Below are 18,744 nucleotides of genomic sequence, written 5' to 3'. Positions count from 1 at the left end.
TATGTGGTTTTATTCTTTTATCTTGTTGTTCTCCACTCCAAAATCTTTGATGTGGAGTGCTATATAAATATTGTAAATAAAATAAATAAATAAAATTGTACTTAATAAAATCTCTAGCGTTCACCCGTTGATGTGTCCATTGTTTTTGAATCCTAAAAAGAACCGTTGCCTCTTGGCAATACAGTTGGCAACACACCTGTGTATATGTGCTTCCTACAGGACAGTGGGAATCTGGTACCCAGAATGACCAAGAGACAATATTCACCTTCCCTAACTCTCATCTGTCCGTTCCAGCTACTGTACCACTCTTTCTAGTGCAGGGGTGCAGAACCTCTTTCAGCCCAAGGGCCAAATTCCACTTTGAAGAAGCTCTCAGGGGCTGCATTCCAGTGGTGGGTGAGGCCAAAGGCAAAAGGGGTGGGTCCAAAAATACCAAACATGCCAGCATATCTTATCTTAAAGCTCTTCCTGCCAGTAACTAAGCCTTGGGAGAGGCATTTCAACCTTTTCGAATAGGAAGGTGCCTGCACAAAAGCTGGGAAGCAAGCCACTAAATAATGAGGAGTGGGGCGAGAGAAAGGGGGCATAGACATCTGGGGAACCCTGGAGGGCTGGAATGGGACCCCAGGGCCTGAGGTTCTGCATTGTGGGTGGCTACCAGGAAGAGGGCCTTTTCTGCTATGGCACCCCAGCTGTGGAATGAGCTCCCTAAAGAGGTTCACCTGGCACCTACATTGTTCTCCTTTTGGTGCCAGGTGAAGACCTTTTTATTTTCCCAGTATTTTAGCATTTCAGCTTCCTAATCTTTTAGCTCTGGTGTTTCAAATCTGTATTTTAAATCTCTGCATTGCTGCTATTTGCGCTGCCCTTATTTTCACCGTAGTCTACGTAAACATTTACGTAGACTACAGCGACCAAATAAGGAACGCGAATGGCGGCTCCCTATGGGGGCCGCCATTATCCGTACACACTTTTTTTTTTTTAAGTCACCCGTGATAGGCTACGTGACGATTGACGTAACCTATCATGGCTGACTTTGCAAATCTAGCCGTGATAGGCTACGTGAATCGTCACGTAGCCTATCAGGGGACGGGTTTTTTTTTTTCTTTTATTGCAGTGGCGGCGGCGGCAGCCGGTCGAAAGACCGGCTGCCGCTCCCACCCCGCTCGAACACCCGACGAACCGACAGCCGGACCCGCCGCCAGGAGGGACATTCAGGGAAGATAAGTCCCGTCCCGGGGGGGGTGCGGGGTGCGGGGGGGTGCGGAGGATTTCTCCCCGAAACTTGTTTGGGGGGCCGAACACGTTGGCGCTCGGCCCCCCGAAGTTTCGGGGAGAAATTCTCCGCCATCCCTAGCACTTTGTGGTTTTAATTTATGTGAACTGCCCAGAGAGCTTCAGCTATTGGGCAGTATAGAAATAAATAAATGAATGAATGAATGAACGAAATCACTTTTCTGGTACCAGAGTGCGGCAGTGCTACCCGAGCCGTTTTTCCTGCCCCTTCAAAACCGAAAGAAGTAACTATGATCAAGCTGTTAAGCTCTTTCCATGTAGGGGCCCTTACTTACCTCCACTCCTGGCAAGCAGCAGCAAGGAGCTGGTTTCTTTGTCTCACCACTATAAAGAATTTGGTGGTGGCATTGCCAGCTGGGCATGTTGCCTCTGCCGGTGTTAAGGTGCCAGAAGATGCCACCCATACAGCTAAAGTAGCTGAAATGAGCACTGTTGCAGCGGCTGCAAGCTCCATTTTTCCCAAGAAAGACTAAAAGGCCAAAAAAGGCCTCCCCGCAGGAACACAGGAGGATGCCTGATACCGAATCAGACCACTGGTCTGTCCATCTAGCTCAGTGTCACCTATACCAAGGGTGGGCAGAAGATAGATCTCCAGATGTTGAGGCCTCAACTCCCCATAACCCCTGCCAGCATGGCCAATGGTCAGGAATGCTTGGAGTTGAACTCCAAAACATCTGGAGGTCTACTTTCTGCCCACCCCTGGTCTACACTGATTGGCAGCCGCTCTCCAGGTTCTGAGACAGGAGTCTTTCCTATTTGGAAAGTGCTAGGGAGTGAGCCTGGGACATCCTACATGCATATGGTGTACCACTGAGCTAGGGCCCTTCCCCAAAATGAGCCTTGTTGTGTCTGTGAAAAACAAGGAATCTGCCGCTGCACTTGGGCGAGTTTGCAAGTGGCCAATTGCACCTCTGTGATAAAGATGTAGCCCTTATTAAGGACAAGGTGTCATTTTAAACGTCTTCCAGCATTTTCCCCAAACAAGATTTTGATTGAAGCCCCAAAATATGATTTGCGCAGTTGAGTCAATTGATTTAAAAAGGATTGGTGTTTGCAATGGTGTGTGGTTAGGTTGCCAAGCCATCTACATGTCCCTTCCACTGGTGATTTTCTTTGTTCCCTGTCATTTAATGGGCCCCTTTCCTTCTCTCACAATGAGTTCTTCTCGGAGCTAATGAACAGTGGCTATGGATAGGCAGGCGGCATGTGTCATGTCACTTCTCTTTTGTGTCCCCATATGGTCAATGGGGATAATTTAATTAAATGATGCACTCAAATCTAAAATGCAGATCTGACGCACACAGATCTAAAATGCAGAGTTCTTGTGTGGACTGGGATATTTTTAGTACTGCAGATGTTTGTATGGCGTATGCATCAATACCTCTTATCCACATTTTGCAGTGTAACGGGTATGAAGTGCTTTCAACTTATCCCAGCATTGCCATAGTGCCTGCTAAACAACATTCCATGGAAACATGCTGTCAAGTGCTTCATCTTTGGCCATAAAGCAACCTTGGGTATCTCCAAAGTGTTTCAATAATGCTTTTTTTCCCCCCCTCCCTCCCCCCTCCCCCTAGGATGTAATTGGAAAAGCACTGCGGTACATTGGAACATATGGAGAGCTCAGTAACACGGAGCAAGTTGTGGCTCTGATTGATGAGGAAATGTGTATCAACTGTGGCAAATGCTACATGACCTGTAATGATTCTGGCTACCAGGTAAGAGCACAGCTGTAATTAGCAAAAAGGCGCTGTGAGTTATCTTTTTGCTGCCGAGGCAGAAGGAATCCACTGTCTGTTGATAGGCATGTGGGAAAAGGAGATTTACAAGATACTGGAAATTAACACTGGCACACTCCCAGGTATAGACTGCATGAACCATGTCTGATCCATTCACAGAGGATGTCAATAAAGCAGGTTTCTTAGAGGCTGTTGGGATGCACAGAACACTCCCCCCCCCCCGCCTACCCCCAAGTTTTTCCTACTGGACAGCATCTATTGCTGAGCTGCTATGTTCTTCCCAGTGTTATATGCCACAGAAAACAGTTAAAAACAAGACACATCCAGATCACTTTGGAGTGAAAGCATTACTTTGCATGATGGTTCCCTTTGATGGTACACACAACAAAATCTACTTCGTTTAAGTAAAACTCCAGTTCATTTAACTGATTCAGTGACAGCATCAGGGGCTGTATCAAGATAGGAAACATTTAACCCTCGTGAATCCTTTCTTTTCTTTCTTTTTTTTTTTTTACAGTATCAATCTCCTATTGAGCCCCACAAACCCCTTTAAAGGCCTAGCTGAAAATAAAGTTGATTTCTTTCAAAATGACTCCACTTTAACATTAAATATATTTTATTAATATCACATTCTAAAAACATAGTTTAACAGACAATACGTTGGACCCCACAATGTTAGCTTACATTCCTTCTGCAGGAAGCCCTGCAGGAGGAAACAGAAGGGATTCCTAGGTGAAATACTGGTAAATAAATGCAATGGTGCCAATATATCCCAATAGCCCAATATGGATTTTCAAAAGAACACCTTTTTTTGTACACAAAGGAATGTGCAGCATTTTTTCTACCAAAAATGCTCTTGAAGGTACTGTGACCACCAAAAACTGGAATTTATGATACAGACATAATACTGTTATTTCCCCAACTACTTTGAGATGTTGCTAGGGGTTCAGTGCACCCCAGTGAACTTCGGTGTTTGGTAGTTTCACTTGCTCATTTATTTCGGGGGAGGGGGGTAAATTGGATCCCTGATAGTTTTGTAAATTGAACATTTAAAAAAAAAATGAAAAGGGAGGCAGAGATGAAATAGCACCATAATAGTTGTGGAATACATGAAGTATGAAGTGGCTTAGCTTTGCTATTAAGAAATCACAGATATTATAAAGAGCTGCTGGGGTCCGTAACAACCCCATCAGACGAAGAGAGAAAAGCTTGGTGTATAGCCAAGCTTCCTTCACATTACAAGTTAAAGCAAATTCCTAAGGAGGAAGAAGGTGCTGTGAAGGCAAGCATGTAGTGGGGTGGGGGGTGGGGGAAGAGAACCTTGTAAATGGGATTTCCTAATGCACCGGCATGCTGACCCAGGAAAGGAGATCCATGTATGGAGTTTCTGCAGTTAACATATCCATATTACAATATTCATCCTGGCCCTATTCAACTTGATCAATACATCTTATGATGATGCATTTTCCTATCTAATATTACTTGTTGTGAGCAACATGCATAGTTAGGGCTGGATTGGAAAACAAGAACTTTACACTTGCCTAGTTGTTGACTTTTATTTATCACGCCTGCTTATGGCTGCCTTTACGCTAAAGAAAAACTCCATAGTCCTCCTGTTCTGGAGCCTTTCTGTGTTTACTGCAGGCTCCCAGAGAGTGACCACATGACTGCTGAACCTTAATTTTCAAGGTTCCATCGAGATCAATGAAATAGCACCATCTAGTAGCTGTTTTAATAGCATAACAATCTGACATAAATCGATAGTTCATTATTTCTGGAACTTTTTGAGATGGAATGACGAGGAAATACCTCTGGGTGTGACCTGGACATTGATGGCATTGTGAAAAGGATCCGCAAACTTCCGTGAGTGAGCAATCTCAATAGCAGGATAAAAGCTCCATGTGAAGAAGCCCTATATCAAGAGGCTTCAGATTAGGGATGTACGAAAGTCACTTACCTTTTCGCAGGGGTGATTCGCGGTGTGGGGGAGGCGCTCTGCACCTCCCCCCAAAATCCAAACCCAGCCAGCTCCGCTCCATGGCAACTCTGTGGAGCCGCTGGCCGGGTGCATTCGCAGGCGTGTAGGGCCTGCGGACGCAAATGGTGGCGGCTACAGCGGCCGCCATTTACATTCATGTTTTTGGCCATGATAGGCTACGTAAATATTTATGTAGCCTATCATGGCAAAAAAAACAGGAACGCAAATGGCATCCCTGCGTTAGCCATGATCATGGCCTAAATGGGGAAGCGAATGGCGGCCGCAGACGCCATTCGCAAAGCAACGCGAACAGCACCAGGTAAGTGCTCCGTTTCGCGCGCCTTTTGTGGGATGGTAGGGCAGGGGGCTTCGTTCCGCCATGGATTTCGGGGGGCCGAATGCACTGGCATTTGGCCTCACTGAGATCCATTGCGGAATTCTCTGACATCCCTACTTCAGATGGATACTAATAAATTACAGCCTAAAAATCAACCAATGGCAGATTCTCCCCAACCCATCCCTATGACCCTGCACTCACAAGATTGGATCCAGACCTAGTCATACCCATTGAAATAAATGGGAGGTTAGTTATTGGTTTCAGTGGGTCTACTCTAGGTATAACTAAGTCTGGATCCATAGTAGATGGGAAAGATTAGTTTAGTAGATGTGTTTTAGTTACAAATGCCCATGTTCCACCCACCATGTCACTTTCCTATGTAATGAAATAATTTATTTGAAGAAAATAGAACTAACCCTGGGAAAGCAAGTAAGGCTGCAGGCCTATCCCAGAGTAATTCCTGTTGAACTCAGTATGACTTACTTCTGAGTAGTCATGTACAGAGTTGTACTATAAGAAAATTAGTAATGGGAAACAGTATTGTCACCAGTAAATATGTTTTAGTTCTAGCTTGACTGAAGATTGAGAAAAGCCTCCAACCCCACTCCTAAAAGCCTTTGTCTTGCAACTCCCCCAGGAAGCAGGATTGTCTGTCATTTTCCTTGGTGAATCTTTTCCCCAATGATTACCTCTTTCAATCAGTACCACCTCAACCTGCGTCTTCCTGGTGCATTACTTTCCCCATAGCTCCTACTGGTCAGATTCGATTTGTATTTCTGCTTAAGGTTAGCTGGCAAAGCATATGCTCTGCACACTGCCTGCAAGCAGGAACCAAACCATTTGTAAAGTTCATTTTTAGATATCGGCGGTTACTGCAAAATCAGGGCCTGGAGCACAACAGCCTGTCTGAGTCCACAGAGATATTTCCTGAGAAAAGGGTTAATGCAAGTAAACATTAAGTTAAAAATCCAGCTTCACATAGTCGAAAACTATGGAAACAGAAGATAAGAGAGCCACCAGCACTGAGTTTGTCGTACAGAGCCCTGTTATCAAAGACCATCATAGTCTAATAAAAATGTGCTATAATATGTTATAGTGACAGTGCAAAATAATTTAGTTTGCTTGCAACTGTAATAATGTTCTGGTGGTGTTTTCTTTTTAACTTGTGGAATAGTTGCCTTATTCATACTAAAGCTAGTTATTCTGAAATGAAACAAACAAAAATGAATGCAATTAAAACCACTACCCAACCTGTATTTTAACTAGACAAAATAATGTTAAAAGTAATATTAAAAATAAAACATGTATGTGTCCATGCAAGGTAACATATAGTGGTGGGTAGTCAGTGGTTAATTTGTAAGCAGAGTGCGTAAGTTGTGGAAAGCCTGCCTAAAAGTCACACACTCCAAACAAGAATCCGTGCACTCTAATAACTGATATGGTAGAGCTGGTTGGGGAGGCCTGGAAGTGATTGATTCCCCAATGTACGGTGGGTGTTCAACCCTCTTTGTCCTCTTGGATCCCTTTTAAGTGTTCCTTTTCCATCATGTTTGCTGCTGTCTCTTTGATTGTTCCCCCACTGATCCAGGTACATGTAAAGACTTATGCTCGTGTGGATCAGATCCCCAATGTCTTTGCAAACTATGCAAGTAGTGCCCAGCCTCTTGGAAGATCCATGGCACATGTGGTTTGTCAATGTGCTGCACCATGTGGGTAGAGAGATCTTCATGTGAACCCAACTGCAGAGGCAGCATTAACCAAAATGGGAGTGATACTAGTAAAGGGTGCCTTACTCCAGAGCGGTGTCAGTAAAAGTTGACTTAATTGGTCAACTTGGGGATGGTTCATTGGTGGGTCTTGTGAATGGCCTGCTCATGGAGGCCATTTTTTCCCATCACAGCTCCAGTGTAGTGGTAATTCTAGAATTGCAGGCACTCGTCTTCACAGTCCCCATAGCCAAGCCCCCAAGTCCAAAAATTCACTATGCTGTCACTGTGTCATCAACAAACTACTTCCAGTAGTTTCCATTTATACCAGAACAGGTCTTTTGTAAAGCTAATGCATCTTAATTGCCCATTCAAGACCAAGCCACCCCAAAATACTTTGCATTACAACAGGGATGTATATTGTGATGGCCTATGGCTTTAAGCAATAACGTTCTATCAACAGGGAACAATATACTGTTTCTGGGAAAATTCATTTCTCCCCAGCTAAGGGGAGGATTGCAGCTAAAGCAGAGGGAACAGGGAAGTCTGAGGGGGCTGGCAGATGAGGTCAGCATCCCTGCTAATAAAAAAGTGCCAGCGGTGCCTCCCTGTGAGCCCTGGTTCTACTATACCACTGCACAGCTCCCCCCATCTTTCTGCTCATGACAAACAGAGAACTCATTTGGTACAGCACGGAGCCTGAATCTTCTGCCCCATATTGAGGCAATTCATGGCAGACTGCCAATTTATGGCAATTCAAAAGCAGTCCAGGTTCTGCTTTTGACTGATGAGTTGGACAACCTGGTCAGTGCAAGCAGGAAGTCACCACAGGGAGACATTTAAAAAGCAGCCTCCATGTATAGGGAAGATCATATGCCTTGCCTTCTCCCCTTTATCTGGAGCAAACTGAGCAACTAACCTGCAGGCCCAACCCCTCTCAAGGAAAATCAAAGCAGTGACACATAAATTGTGACAAGTGCTGTTTGGCCTACATTACAGAAGCATAGCACCCCCCACCCCACCCCACATACACACCACAACACAAACACACATACAAAATAAGCCTTCTACAGAGTATATTGTTCGAAGACTACAGTCTCTTTGTTTTCCAGGACTAGAGTAATGAAGCATGGCCCTGCATGGTCTGGGCCGCTTCACGCACGACTATTCCAGGTGCACATTTAAGATTCTTCAAGTGGTCCAGCAAATGTTTTAAAAAGATGTGTATCATACAAGAAAATTCATCAGAGAGCCAAGAGTGGCTGCAGCTCACTGTTGAGTGTATGTACATTGGGTGGCAAACCTGGGTTTGTTGCTGTACATCATACACTGTATAATCTATGAAATAGAGCCATCTAGGACAAATTAATGAATGGCTATGTACCATGCAAAAGACAGAGAGAGAGAGAGAGAGAAGGAGGAGGAGGAGGAGGAAGAAGAAGAACAAGAACAACAACAAAACAAAAAAAGTGAATGACATTCATGGAAATTATTCAGTAGAATCCATTCAGAATTGAGCTGTTTAGTTTTTTCTGCAGTAACAATGCCATTAACTCATCATGCTCCAAAAGACTGACTTCACAGAAAACACAAATATCTTTATGGAAGTTAAATACCATGAGCACAACTTGTCCTAAGGTTTGACTCTGTTTTTTACTATACCGTAAAACTATACTATACCGTTTTTTACTATACTATTCCTTACTTACTGTGCGTGTGTGTGCGTGTGACAGAGAGATTTTTACTGGGGCACCATTTGCTTCTCTATTTTTAATTTTTCAAAATGCATTTTCTTAACAGTTGAAACTGTTACTATAGCTGCAATGCGGTACCAAACAAAGATGTCTCTGAGCACCTCAACTACAGGAAATGCAGATGCTAAAAATGGGGTTGTTGTTTTTTACGTTTTCTCTGAGTGACATCAGTGCTGTTTATTTCTGCTTGCAGGCTATACAGTTTGATCCAGAAATCCACCTGCCCACTGTTACCGACGGTTGTACAGGCTGCACTCTGTGTCTCAGTGTCTGCCCTATTATTGACTGCATCCGAATGGTTTCCAGGACAACACCTTATGAACCAAAGAGAGGCCTGCCCTTAGCTGTGAGCCCAGTGTGCTGAGGTGATCAGACCAACAGTTAAAGTGAACCTTACATTTGCTTGATTCTATTGATTCGCTTTCTAATTAGTGCCAGCAACTCCAACGATGTTAAAAAAAGAAAAGGAACCTAATGACGGCAGCCATTGTAAGGCCGGCTGTATCTTCCAATCAATTTTTTTTAAGTCTTCAGACAAGCAGCAGGTAGTTTGTCAGATGTTACCTCTCCTTGACTTTTCTGAGAAGCATAACTTGTTTCCCCTCACCCACCACCCCTTTTTGCAAATTATTGTACGTTCTGATGATTGGGGTGATTTTGTGTCCACCAACAACCCGCAAAATTAGGGGAACTTTTTCTAACCAACTAAACCCTGACATGCAGACAAACTTTGTTACCAGGGAAACATTTAGTAATTACACATTTCCTTTCCTTTTAAAATGGTTTTTTAGAAGATGTAATTAACTATATAACACACAAACAAAGCAATGTGGATTATGTGTGTGTTTTTACAGAAAGATATAAAATAGAAGTTTGAACGGTATTTCTGAACTATTAATCAGTTTCAACGGCTGCAGCATATGGCACTCTATTACCTTAATTCTCTCTAAATTCTCCCTCTGACTAGGCATTAAAAACTGCATTTGCAAATACAGTGCACTCTTTGCCATTTAATGTTTTTCTGTTGGTAGCATGCTTTCTTTGTTTCTGTTAATGAACCTCCAGAGCATGCCAATTAACTGTATTCTTTCAAATGTAAGCATTAGCTCAAGAATCTGATTTATAGTAGGGTTTCTGTTGCATCAGTGTGCTGTTTGGAAGATGAGATTATTAGCAGTAACACCCTGTGTGTGACCCAGACAGGTTCAAGAGATATGGCATCTCTTATCTCCTCAGAACCATTGGCAACATATGTCATATGCTGAATGTTTTCCAGCTATACAGGTGTCTGTTTCATTCTAGGGCTCACTATGAATGGAGAAGAACTCACAGGTGTCTCTTAGGATATCTCTTTCTTCTTCCCCATCAGCCCTGCCCAGTATGCAGCCCTGGTGGGTGAACAGCATACCATCTAGCCATTCCCAATAGCATCCTCTGTCGCACTTACAATCACTGAGGGCCCCATCCTCTCCAGGATACCGGCACACATTCTGTCTCCAAAAAGGGGATGTACATACTGTAACCTGGGAGCTTGAGAAAAGCAGGCCATTGAACTGAGTGTAACTGGGGTGCAGGAGGGGCTCACATTATTACGAATATCCAAGCATGTTGTTGCTCAGCCACAATCAAGTAGCACACCCAGATGGAAGCCACCAGTGGAAGGGCAGGCTTCAGCAGAAGCCTGTGTTTATCAGTGGAGGGTACCGCTCACAGCACAAGTAACAATTATGGATTGTATCCCATGACATGCTGGCCATCCACCAGCAGAATGGAAACTGCTGGCTGGCTGGCTGGCTTCTCCATCTCCCGTGCAACCTCCCATCCCTGACAGCCAAATTTGCTCCAGAAGATTGGAGGACCTTCCAGAGCAGATTCGGCAGATGCAGGGCAGAGGAAAGCAAGAGGAATTTTCATATCGTGAGTGGAAGTCCACTTGCATAACATGAAAATAGCCCTATATATCAATCTCAGAGCAATGTTGTTGGGATAAATATAATGAAGATATATGAATGTTCTGAAACAATGTGATTAGTAAGAGCCACATCAGTGCCTAATATAGATTAAATAACTTTGTGATCAAATGAATTTTTTTTAATTAGTTATATATGTTACTGTAAACAAACACACAACTAATGCCAATGTTAAAGTCTGAGGTAAATAGTTGTCAGGATATTATTGCCATATGTTGCAATGGGATATGTTCTATTTTTGAATGTTTATTACACAAAAATAGAACACGTGCCTTTGAAACATATGGTAATAATATGCTGACAGCTATTTACCTTAGCTTTTTTAAATCTCTAAATTGGTTATGTTTTTGTTTATAGTAAAACTACAGTAAAAGAGAGAGATGAATTTCCCACCGTTCTGGAACAGCATGTTAGCATCAACTTATTTCTCATTCTCAATTGGGAGTTTTCATGTGCTAATACTTTGCTACCTGCTTTATCTCAAAGAATCTACAAGAAAGCCATATGTTGTTCAGTATTTTAAAATAGGAAACAATGTATCTATTCATTTTTATACTCTCTGACATCAACTGAAAATACAACATTTCGATTGTGCATATTAAATAATGCTTGTGTTCAAATTTCTGTGCATTTACATTAACATAAATAAACTGCTAGAATGAAAGAGCATTATGCAACCTTGGTTTTATATGTGTTTTTCTAAACCACTTTCTTAAGCAGGGAAATTCTCCAGAATTAAGCCACTGCTTTGTAGTCATTTACTCTCAAAATAGTCCTTTTCAATCCAGTCATTCCATATAGGTAAATTTGGATTTGTGGCATAGGCTGGGGGTGGGGGGAAGAGTACACAAGCTCATTTCTTTGGCCCAATATCAAACATTTTTGCAGCTTTTTTGAAGCCCTACAAATACATGAACTTCTTATTTACCAGAGACAATAGTGAGCTATGAATGTAATGACAATATCATAACACCTTCAACACTCTGAAATTTAGGCCAAATTTAGTGACATATGTCACTAAAGTAATCAGATGAGGCACCTGCTGGTTTTGCATGGACTTTCAGTCCATTTGGAATCCATTTGGAGTAGAGCCTTCAGTGTATTGTCTCTCCTTCTAGGGAACTTCCTGCCTATTGATGTCAGGCAGGCACCAACATTGTTTCATTGTCAGTGCCTTTGGTTTTATTGGCACAACCTGAGTTTAAGGGTGCAATCCTAACTAGATAGCAGCCACCTCCAACCTCGGAGACAACCACCTATTCAAAGCAAGGCAGGAGAGGCTCAAGGGATTGTTCCCATCATGCCTCTCCTGCCTTGCTATTTTTCGCTAGACAGCCATTTTCGGCTGTCTAGCAGTGGGGGGAGGCAACTAGGAGAGGAAGCTGCCGTATTACACATTGGATGTGTCGTACACACAGCTCCACTTTCCCCACCCCAGAACATCCCCCAGCCCCACACCTTTCTAGGCGCTCTGCACTCCTCTTGCGAGTGTGGAGGACAGGGCTTCTCCACACTGCCCCCAAGGCAGCACAGACGAGGGGGGTAGTTGGTTTTCCAGAAACCGACCTTGGAGCGCGGGCTCCAAGGTCCGTTCTCAGAAATGAGCATATCCTTTGGCCTGCTAGACAGTGTCTAGCGGGCCATAGGATTGCTCTCTCCAGGAACTAATTCTGTATTCGATGATCCCCTTTTTATTGTTCAACACTCATATTTTATTGGACGTAGAGTGGTATATCAGACTTGGCAATAAATAAACAAGTGAGGACAATCAAGATTGCGCAGACATTCTTATTGTTTTAGGTCGGTGTGTCACTCTCCTCTCCATCCCAGATATAATGACAATGCTATTGATTGTTCATGTGATTACTAATGATTTGAAATAGAACCAGATTGTCATGTATTCATATGTAATACGAGTTACAGCAGAAAATCTGCACTTGACAATTGTCGGGGGGGGGGCAGCAATTCTTTTTCAATCTTTTGGGGACTCTTTGCATGCCAAAAGCAAATAAAATTGTGACAATAAATAGAACTGTGGGTTGTTCATGTTTCAAGAGTTCTGTCCATAGTTAGTTGAAACTACTTTCATATTTTTGCTGCCATGAGTTATTTTTCATAAAAAATAAAATCTCAACACATACCTGGTAAGCTTCACAGAAACAATAATTTAAAGATGACCTTTCACCATATTGATAGAGGACATGTTGATCAATTTGCTCTATCAGCAACATAGTTATAATGTTGTCCTTTCCCAACTTGGTGCCTTCCATATGTTTTGGATTTCAGCTCCCATCAACCCCATCTAGCAATGGTCAGGAATGCTGGGAGCTATAGTCCAAAACATCAGGAGCCCACCAGGCTGGGGAAGACTGTACAGTATAATCTACATCACCACCAAACTCATCTCAATTAGATGTAATATTGCTAGAGAGGTAAATTTCCCTTTCATATTTAATTATTAAATCAATGTGACTGTTCCACATGATTATACTGTGGCTGGAGTAAGACCCTTAGATGTCTCCCTCTTCTTTTTTCCCTGTTGACACTGTCCACAATTTGCCTATTGAAAGGCAGCAATCCTAAATAGAACCTAAGCAGGTTAAGAGTCCCTACCAATTAGGGCTCATGGCATGTATATGTGTACGTATGGCCGGGGTAGGGGTGAGGGAGAGCTATTTTCATAGGTTTTAATTCATGTCATCTTCTGAGAAACCTTTGATCAGGTAAGCAAATCAAAAATTGATGCAGATTAAGGTGGTATTTCAATTCATAGCTTTGCTAGTTCCACTATTCTAATCAACTTCCATGCTTCTCTTGGAGCTATCATGTTGGTAACAAGATCTGTTGGCCTTAGCATAAATGTAGAAGAAGAAAGGTCACTTCCTTTCTTCTCTAGAAAATGTATATATCAAGTCCAAGAGCAGTCACTTTTAGATGGAAAGCCTATCCATTAAAAAAAAAAAAAATCAATAGTTTCTATAATTTCAGTGGCCCCCAAATTGTGAATCTTGGACCATCTGGTTTCTGACAAAGCACCATTATTTGCATTCGGTGTGGCTTCTTGTCAGTTGCATTTTAATGGCTCAGCTAGTAAACTGTCACCTGTTTCTTTTTCATTTTGAGCATTTTCACACACTGAGATGGAAATAAACACAGCCCAGTTGCAAGGCAGTGAAGAACATCTGCCATGATCTCCATGTCCCACAGTCACATCTTGTACTTAACTCAGATTAAACATTTTCAGCTTGAGAACCCACTACATCCTTTGGGAACATTCTAGGTAAACATGCGTATACCTTAAGAGTTTGTGTTCAAGCTCTTGATCTCTTTCAGTGGTCTTCTTGACAAACCCTCCACTACAGAATCTGTAGTAAGGCTGTTTTACAACAAGTTGCATCTCTTCTCTTATGTCATCAATAAAAATAGCACTGAAAGAAAACAGTAGCTACATTTCCAAGCCATATCAAAATGTGCTTCCTATCCTGCAACTTCTCTTGAGGTACTCAAGGGGCACCATTAAACAGACCTCCTGCTGTGTAGTGTTATCATGTTTTGAGATGCTATAGTAGTTCACTGTATCACATGGACATCTTTGCCACAATGTCGAGAGTTCTTAATTCACAACTGTTGTCCTTAGCAAAACTAGATTTGGTCGCTGCAGCTTTTCTGGAACATAGAAACATGTAGTGCAAGAATTGCCAATGCTGCCAAATCCTGTGAATGATATAACCATAAATATGTCATTATACATGCAGAATTCATCTGCTTATTCATTACATAATGCTGTTTTAGATGTGTTGTGATTTCTTAAGAGACTGGTTGATTATTTGGCAGACTCTGAAAAAATTAAAAATCACAAAATTTGAGAACAATTTTTTTTTTTGGCTATTTGCCATAGGCAAAATAGTTATTCACGTTTTGGTGGCAATAAGAAACATAATTGCTCTTCGCCTTTTCCTTTCATTTATCTCAGTTGCCAAAACAAACAGATCTTTGTTTGGATCCAGATTTAGTCATACCTAGAGTAGACCCATTAAAATAAATGGGGCTGGCTAGCAAGACCTAACTTAAGTCATATTGATTTCAATGGGTCTACTCTAAGTATGATTAAATCTTGATCCAACCCCATGTATTTTTACAGATGAGTCTAACAGCTACTGTTTTAAAGACACATCTTCACCTTGGGCATTTTTGGGGACAGGATGAACAATTTCCGCAAGCCATATGACACTGTGGTATCAAACAAGCTCTGTGCATGTGAGACCCAAAGCGCATATTGCTTTTTTTAAATTCTTTTTTTACTCTACAATAGGTGCAGCAGCCCCAATCCAGATCAGGAACGTAGTTTGTGGTGTAGGGGGCTTTAATCCTTTCCTCCTGGTGTTGTCCCAATCTGGATTGGGGGCGGGGTGGGGGAGAGACCCATGCCTGCAGTATAGATTACCAAACAATGATGCAAATGGATCACTATTTGGCCTTATATATTGCAGGTGCAAGTTCCTGATCCAGATCCAGACTGCAATGTGTGTGTGTGGGGGGGGGATTAAAGCCCCTTACCACAACACTAGGGTCCTGATCTGGATAGTACCCTTGTGCTTACGCTAGAGTAAAAAGGGAAAGGAAAAGATGCTGCTGCTAACTACATGTGCTTTGGCTGTGTGTGTGTGTGTGTGTGTGTGTGTATACTGCATCATAAATAGCCAGTACTACCAGATTCAGCAAAACATGCAACAGTGCACTACCGGAAGAACAGGAGAACTAGTGCAAGGAATTAAGAAATGTAATTAGTCTATGCAATTAATCAATGTATTAATTGTATAGAAATCTAAGTCAGTCAATTAGTTTAACTGCTCAGCACTCTAAAGGCAGTTTAGCCACCCTAAAAAAAATGATATTGGAGCATTCCTAAGCGTTTCATGGTAAACATCATGTGGAGATAGTACATCAGCACAGTCTTACCAAGGATCAGAGGCTGTTGCACCTTCACCGTCACCATCTACTCCCATGAATTGTTACAGCTGTTACATTGAAAGGGCCAGGTTACATTGCCACCGGTTTCTTAGCTAGCAAGGTTTCCTTGGGAATAGCATAAAAATCTAAACAGCGTAACATCAAAATGATGAATGCATGGAAATCAGGTACTAATTACTAGGATTTATGTATTTGTAGAACTCTCTAACTCTTAACTTTTCCAGAGAAGAAAAACTAATTGGGCTCAACCAAACTCTAAAATTGGCAGAATTAGCTCTCTTTCTCACTATATCTTGGCAGTCAGACAATGTAAATCTTCTCTTAATTTATTATCTGTCAAAACTCTTACATGTACTTGGCTTCATTTGGGATTTTGCACCCCTCCAGAATTTTTTTTAAAGTCACAAACACAGCATTGCTCTCCTATGTACCCATACTCACCTTTTGTTTGGCAATGTCTTTTTAACTGCTGATGATACATGATTTTTTTAAAAGCCTGTCCTTAGAAATGTTTGAACCCAAGAGATTTGTTGTTGACATTTGCTTTAAAAATAAACAGCCACCTCCTTTGAGCAACCGATACTTTCTGATAAGTAAACTGAAAAAGATGCTAAAAATTATCACAACCTTATGAGCCAATTGATTCACACTGTGTTTTTATTAAGCTACTTATATAATCACAGTTCTTAGTTCATCAATGGAGATGGAGAAAGTGACTCAGTTGTAGTAACTGAAGGCCATACCCAGTTGAGAGATGCCTATGCTTCATAGAAAATTAAATCAATCATGTCCATAACATCTTTATGGGTCCACTTATCAAAATACTATGGGTTAGAGCCAGGATTTGCCTTCTGCAAGAGCAAGGGCTCCACTCATACAGAGTCCCTCCACCTGATTTTTGGAGATCCTCCCCTTCCTGACTCTGAGTCTCCTAACTCTGTGTAGCATTTTCAGGGGACAGGAGGGGCTGCCATGGGAAGAAGAGGGTGGGGAAGTCCACTCCCGTCAGTGCAGTTGATCCAGCATAAATCTGGATCCAACCCAATCTCTATTTTAAAGAACACATGCAATATATCTTTTTTTAATGTTCATTGGTGTTTTTGTTTTGTTTCTTTAAATTACTTAAGAATTGACTATTATATGTTATTATGCCAAACATACTATGACTGTAATCTATACAAACTTACCTGGAAAGTCAGTGGGACTTCCTTCTGAGAAGAGGCATATATGGTTGCTCTGTAGATGGAACTACCAAACATACTTTTCATATAAAGAAATCATATCTTACTATTTGCCATGGTGAGTCATTGATTCAGTTTTGCACATGTTCCTAGCTCACTGCCCCAGTGTTTTCTGCTTGGCACAGAACAGGGAAGAAATTGGACATGATCAGGATTTTTAGACAACCACACTGATCACAACTCTAAGATGGGCCAAATACCTTCTAGCTGTTTATATAGATTGTAAGCCAGGTCTCACTCTCCAAATCCAACATGCAGGGTCTGTCTTTCCAATCATCCATCTCCCCCTCCCCCTTCTCCCCCAACCTGAAACCCTGTTTCAGTGGTTTCAGACCACCAGCAAAGACAAGGGGAACTAAACAAATCAGAGTCTATTTATTCAATTTCAAATTTAATTCTCTTTCAATCTCTTCTCTTGTCTTGGACATTTAATATGGTAACTTATGTTTGACAGCTATCCCCACTTTACAATATTTTCTTTTCAGATTTACTCTTTTCTGCAATCCCCTCTTGGCCATCTTAGCTTGAGATCCTTGGCAGAGATTGCGTAGTGGCAAACCTCTTTTGTCAGGTTTTAAATGTGCAAACATATATGCCACTTTATGCTACTAGTCTATTTATTGGACGAAGCGAGAGGGGTTTTGATATGAAAGCTTAAGATGATATTGAAAACACATATCACTTCTATTGTAGCTACTAAAATCAGCTTTAGAACTAGAGAGACCTTGTCTGAGGCATTATGTGGAGACCTTTAGCTTTTTTATCATGGCTGTTCTTTGTTGCTATGGCAATAGGATTAACCATTTCATTAACATAATAGAATACACTGCATTCTAAACTTCTTTGTCCTCGTGGATAAGCCCCACTCAGATTTCAAAATATTTGACAAGCTTGAATTCCATTTTCACCCACGAGCCCAAGTTATTATCTCAATGCTTCTGAAGGGTATTTTTTTTAAAGCAGAACAGTGTATTTTGTTATTACATTTCCTCTTCCTTTCATTGGCTGCATTCCGTTAAGTGTCCCTGTGAGAAAGCAAGTAGACTACCGAACCAATGACCACTGGGAGCGAGAATACAGTCATTTAACAACCTCATAAAGCAACATGAAAAAAGGGGGCAATACTTGTTTAGTCTCAGCTGCTGCACTAAGTTTGGCAAGAAGGGTGCCTTGTTTGTAGTTAACACTTCCCTTTCCGGATAAAAATGAATGTAGAAACAGTCAGAAAAGCCATGTTCTGACATTAGCTGTATTCTGTTAAGTAAGAGAGGTTTGTCCATTAGTTTAGAAATGACACAGGATTGGCAGCAGCTTTCAATATGAAATAAGTAGGTAGAGAGGAAGCACAAGTGAATTATGTTTCATCTAATTAATTACCCATGTTTAGTTACTCAACACTAATACTGGTTCCGGGGGGGGGGGGAGAGTTGTGGGGGGATGCAGCTTAGGACAAAATGCTCTTAGTGGGCCCCTTCCTTCGTGGGCCCCTCCACTACCACATCGTCTTCCTTGCCATTGTTGCTGCTGTCCATTTGCTCACATCTTCTTCTGGGCCCAGTCCAGACCACCTCGCCAAAGGAGGGGACAAGGGATTATGTACTGCCAAACAAAGATGAAATGCATCATCAGAAAAGAGGACATTGATTTTCGTACATTTGCATGTGATAATTTGTATGTATAGAAGCATATTTGGAAGTACTCCAGTTTTAATAGAAATATTACAATTCCCTGCTTAAAGCCCCCTACACCACA

The 18,744-nt window shown here is 41.9% G+C and overlaps 1 protein-coding gene across 7 annotated transcripts in view; it reads left to right on the top strand.

Annotated features, from left to right (window-relative positions):
- The window catches only part of DPYD (dihydropyrimidine dehydrogenase), a 761,638-nt gene extending 750,104 nt beyond the window's left edge, over positions 1 to 11,534 (top strand). For 6 of the 7 annotated variants that reach the window (XM_084851877.1, XM_084851875.1, XM_084851880.1 and 3 more), the window contains 2 exons: positions 2,874 to 3,014; positions 9,004 to 11,534. In XM_084851877.1, coding sequence (XP_084708003.1) covers positions 2,874 to 3,014; positions 9,004 to 9,174 — 312 coding nt within the window. In that variant the 3' untranslated portion in view covers positions 9,175 to 11,534. The remainder of the gene's footprint in view (positions 1 to 2,873; positions 3,015 to 9,003) is intronic. The other variant, XM_084851876.1, reaches the window with a different exon arrangement.
- The last annotated feature ends 7,210 nt before the right edge of the window (positions 11,535 to 18,744 follow it).

The sequence above is a fragment of the Heloderma suspectum genome, chromosome 4, assembly GCF_057233095.1.
Source record: "Heloderma suspectum isolate Gila_16-S chromosome 4, 16-S_ref, whole genome shotgun sequence".
Classification (NCBI taxonomy): Eukaryota; Metazoa; Chordata; class Lepidosauria; order Squamata; family Helodermatidae; genus Heloderma; species Heloderma suspectum.
This window is presented reverse-complemented; position numbering and strand designations above follow the sequence as displayed.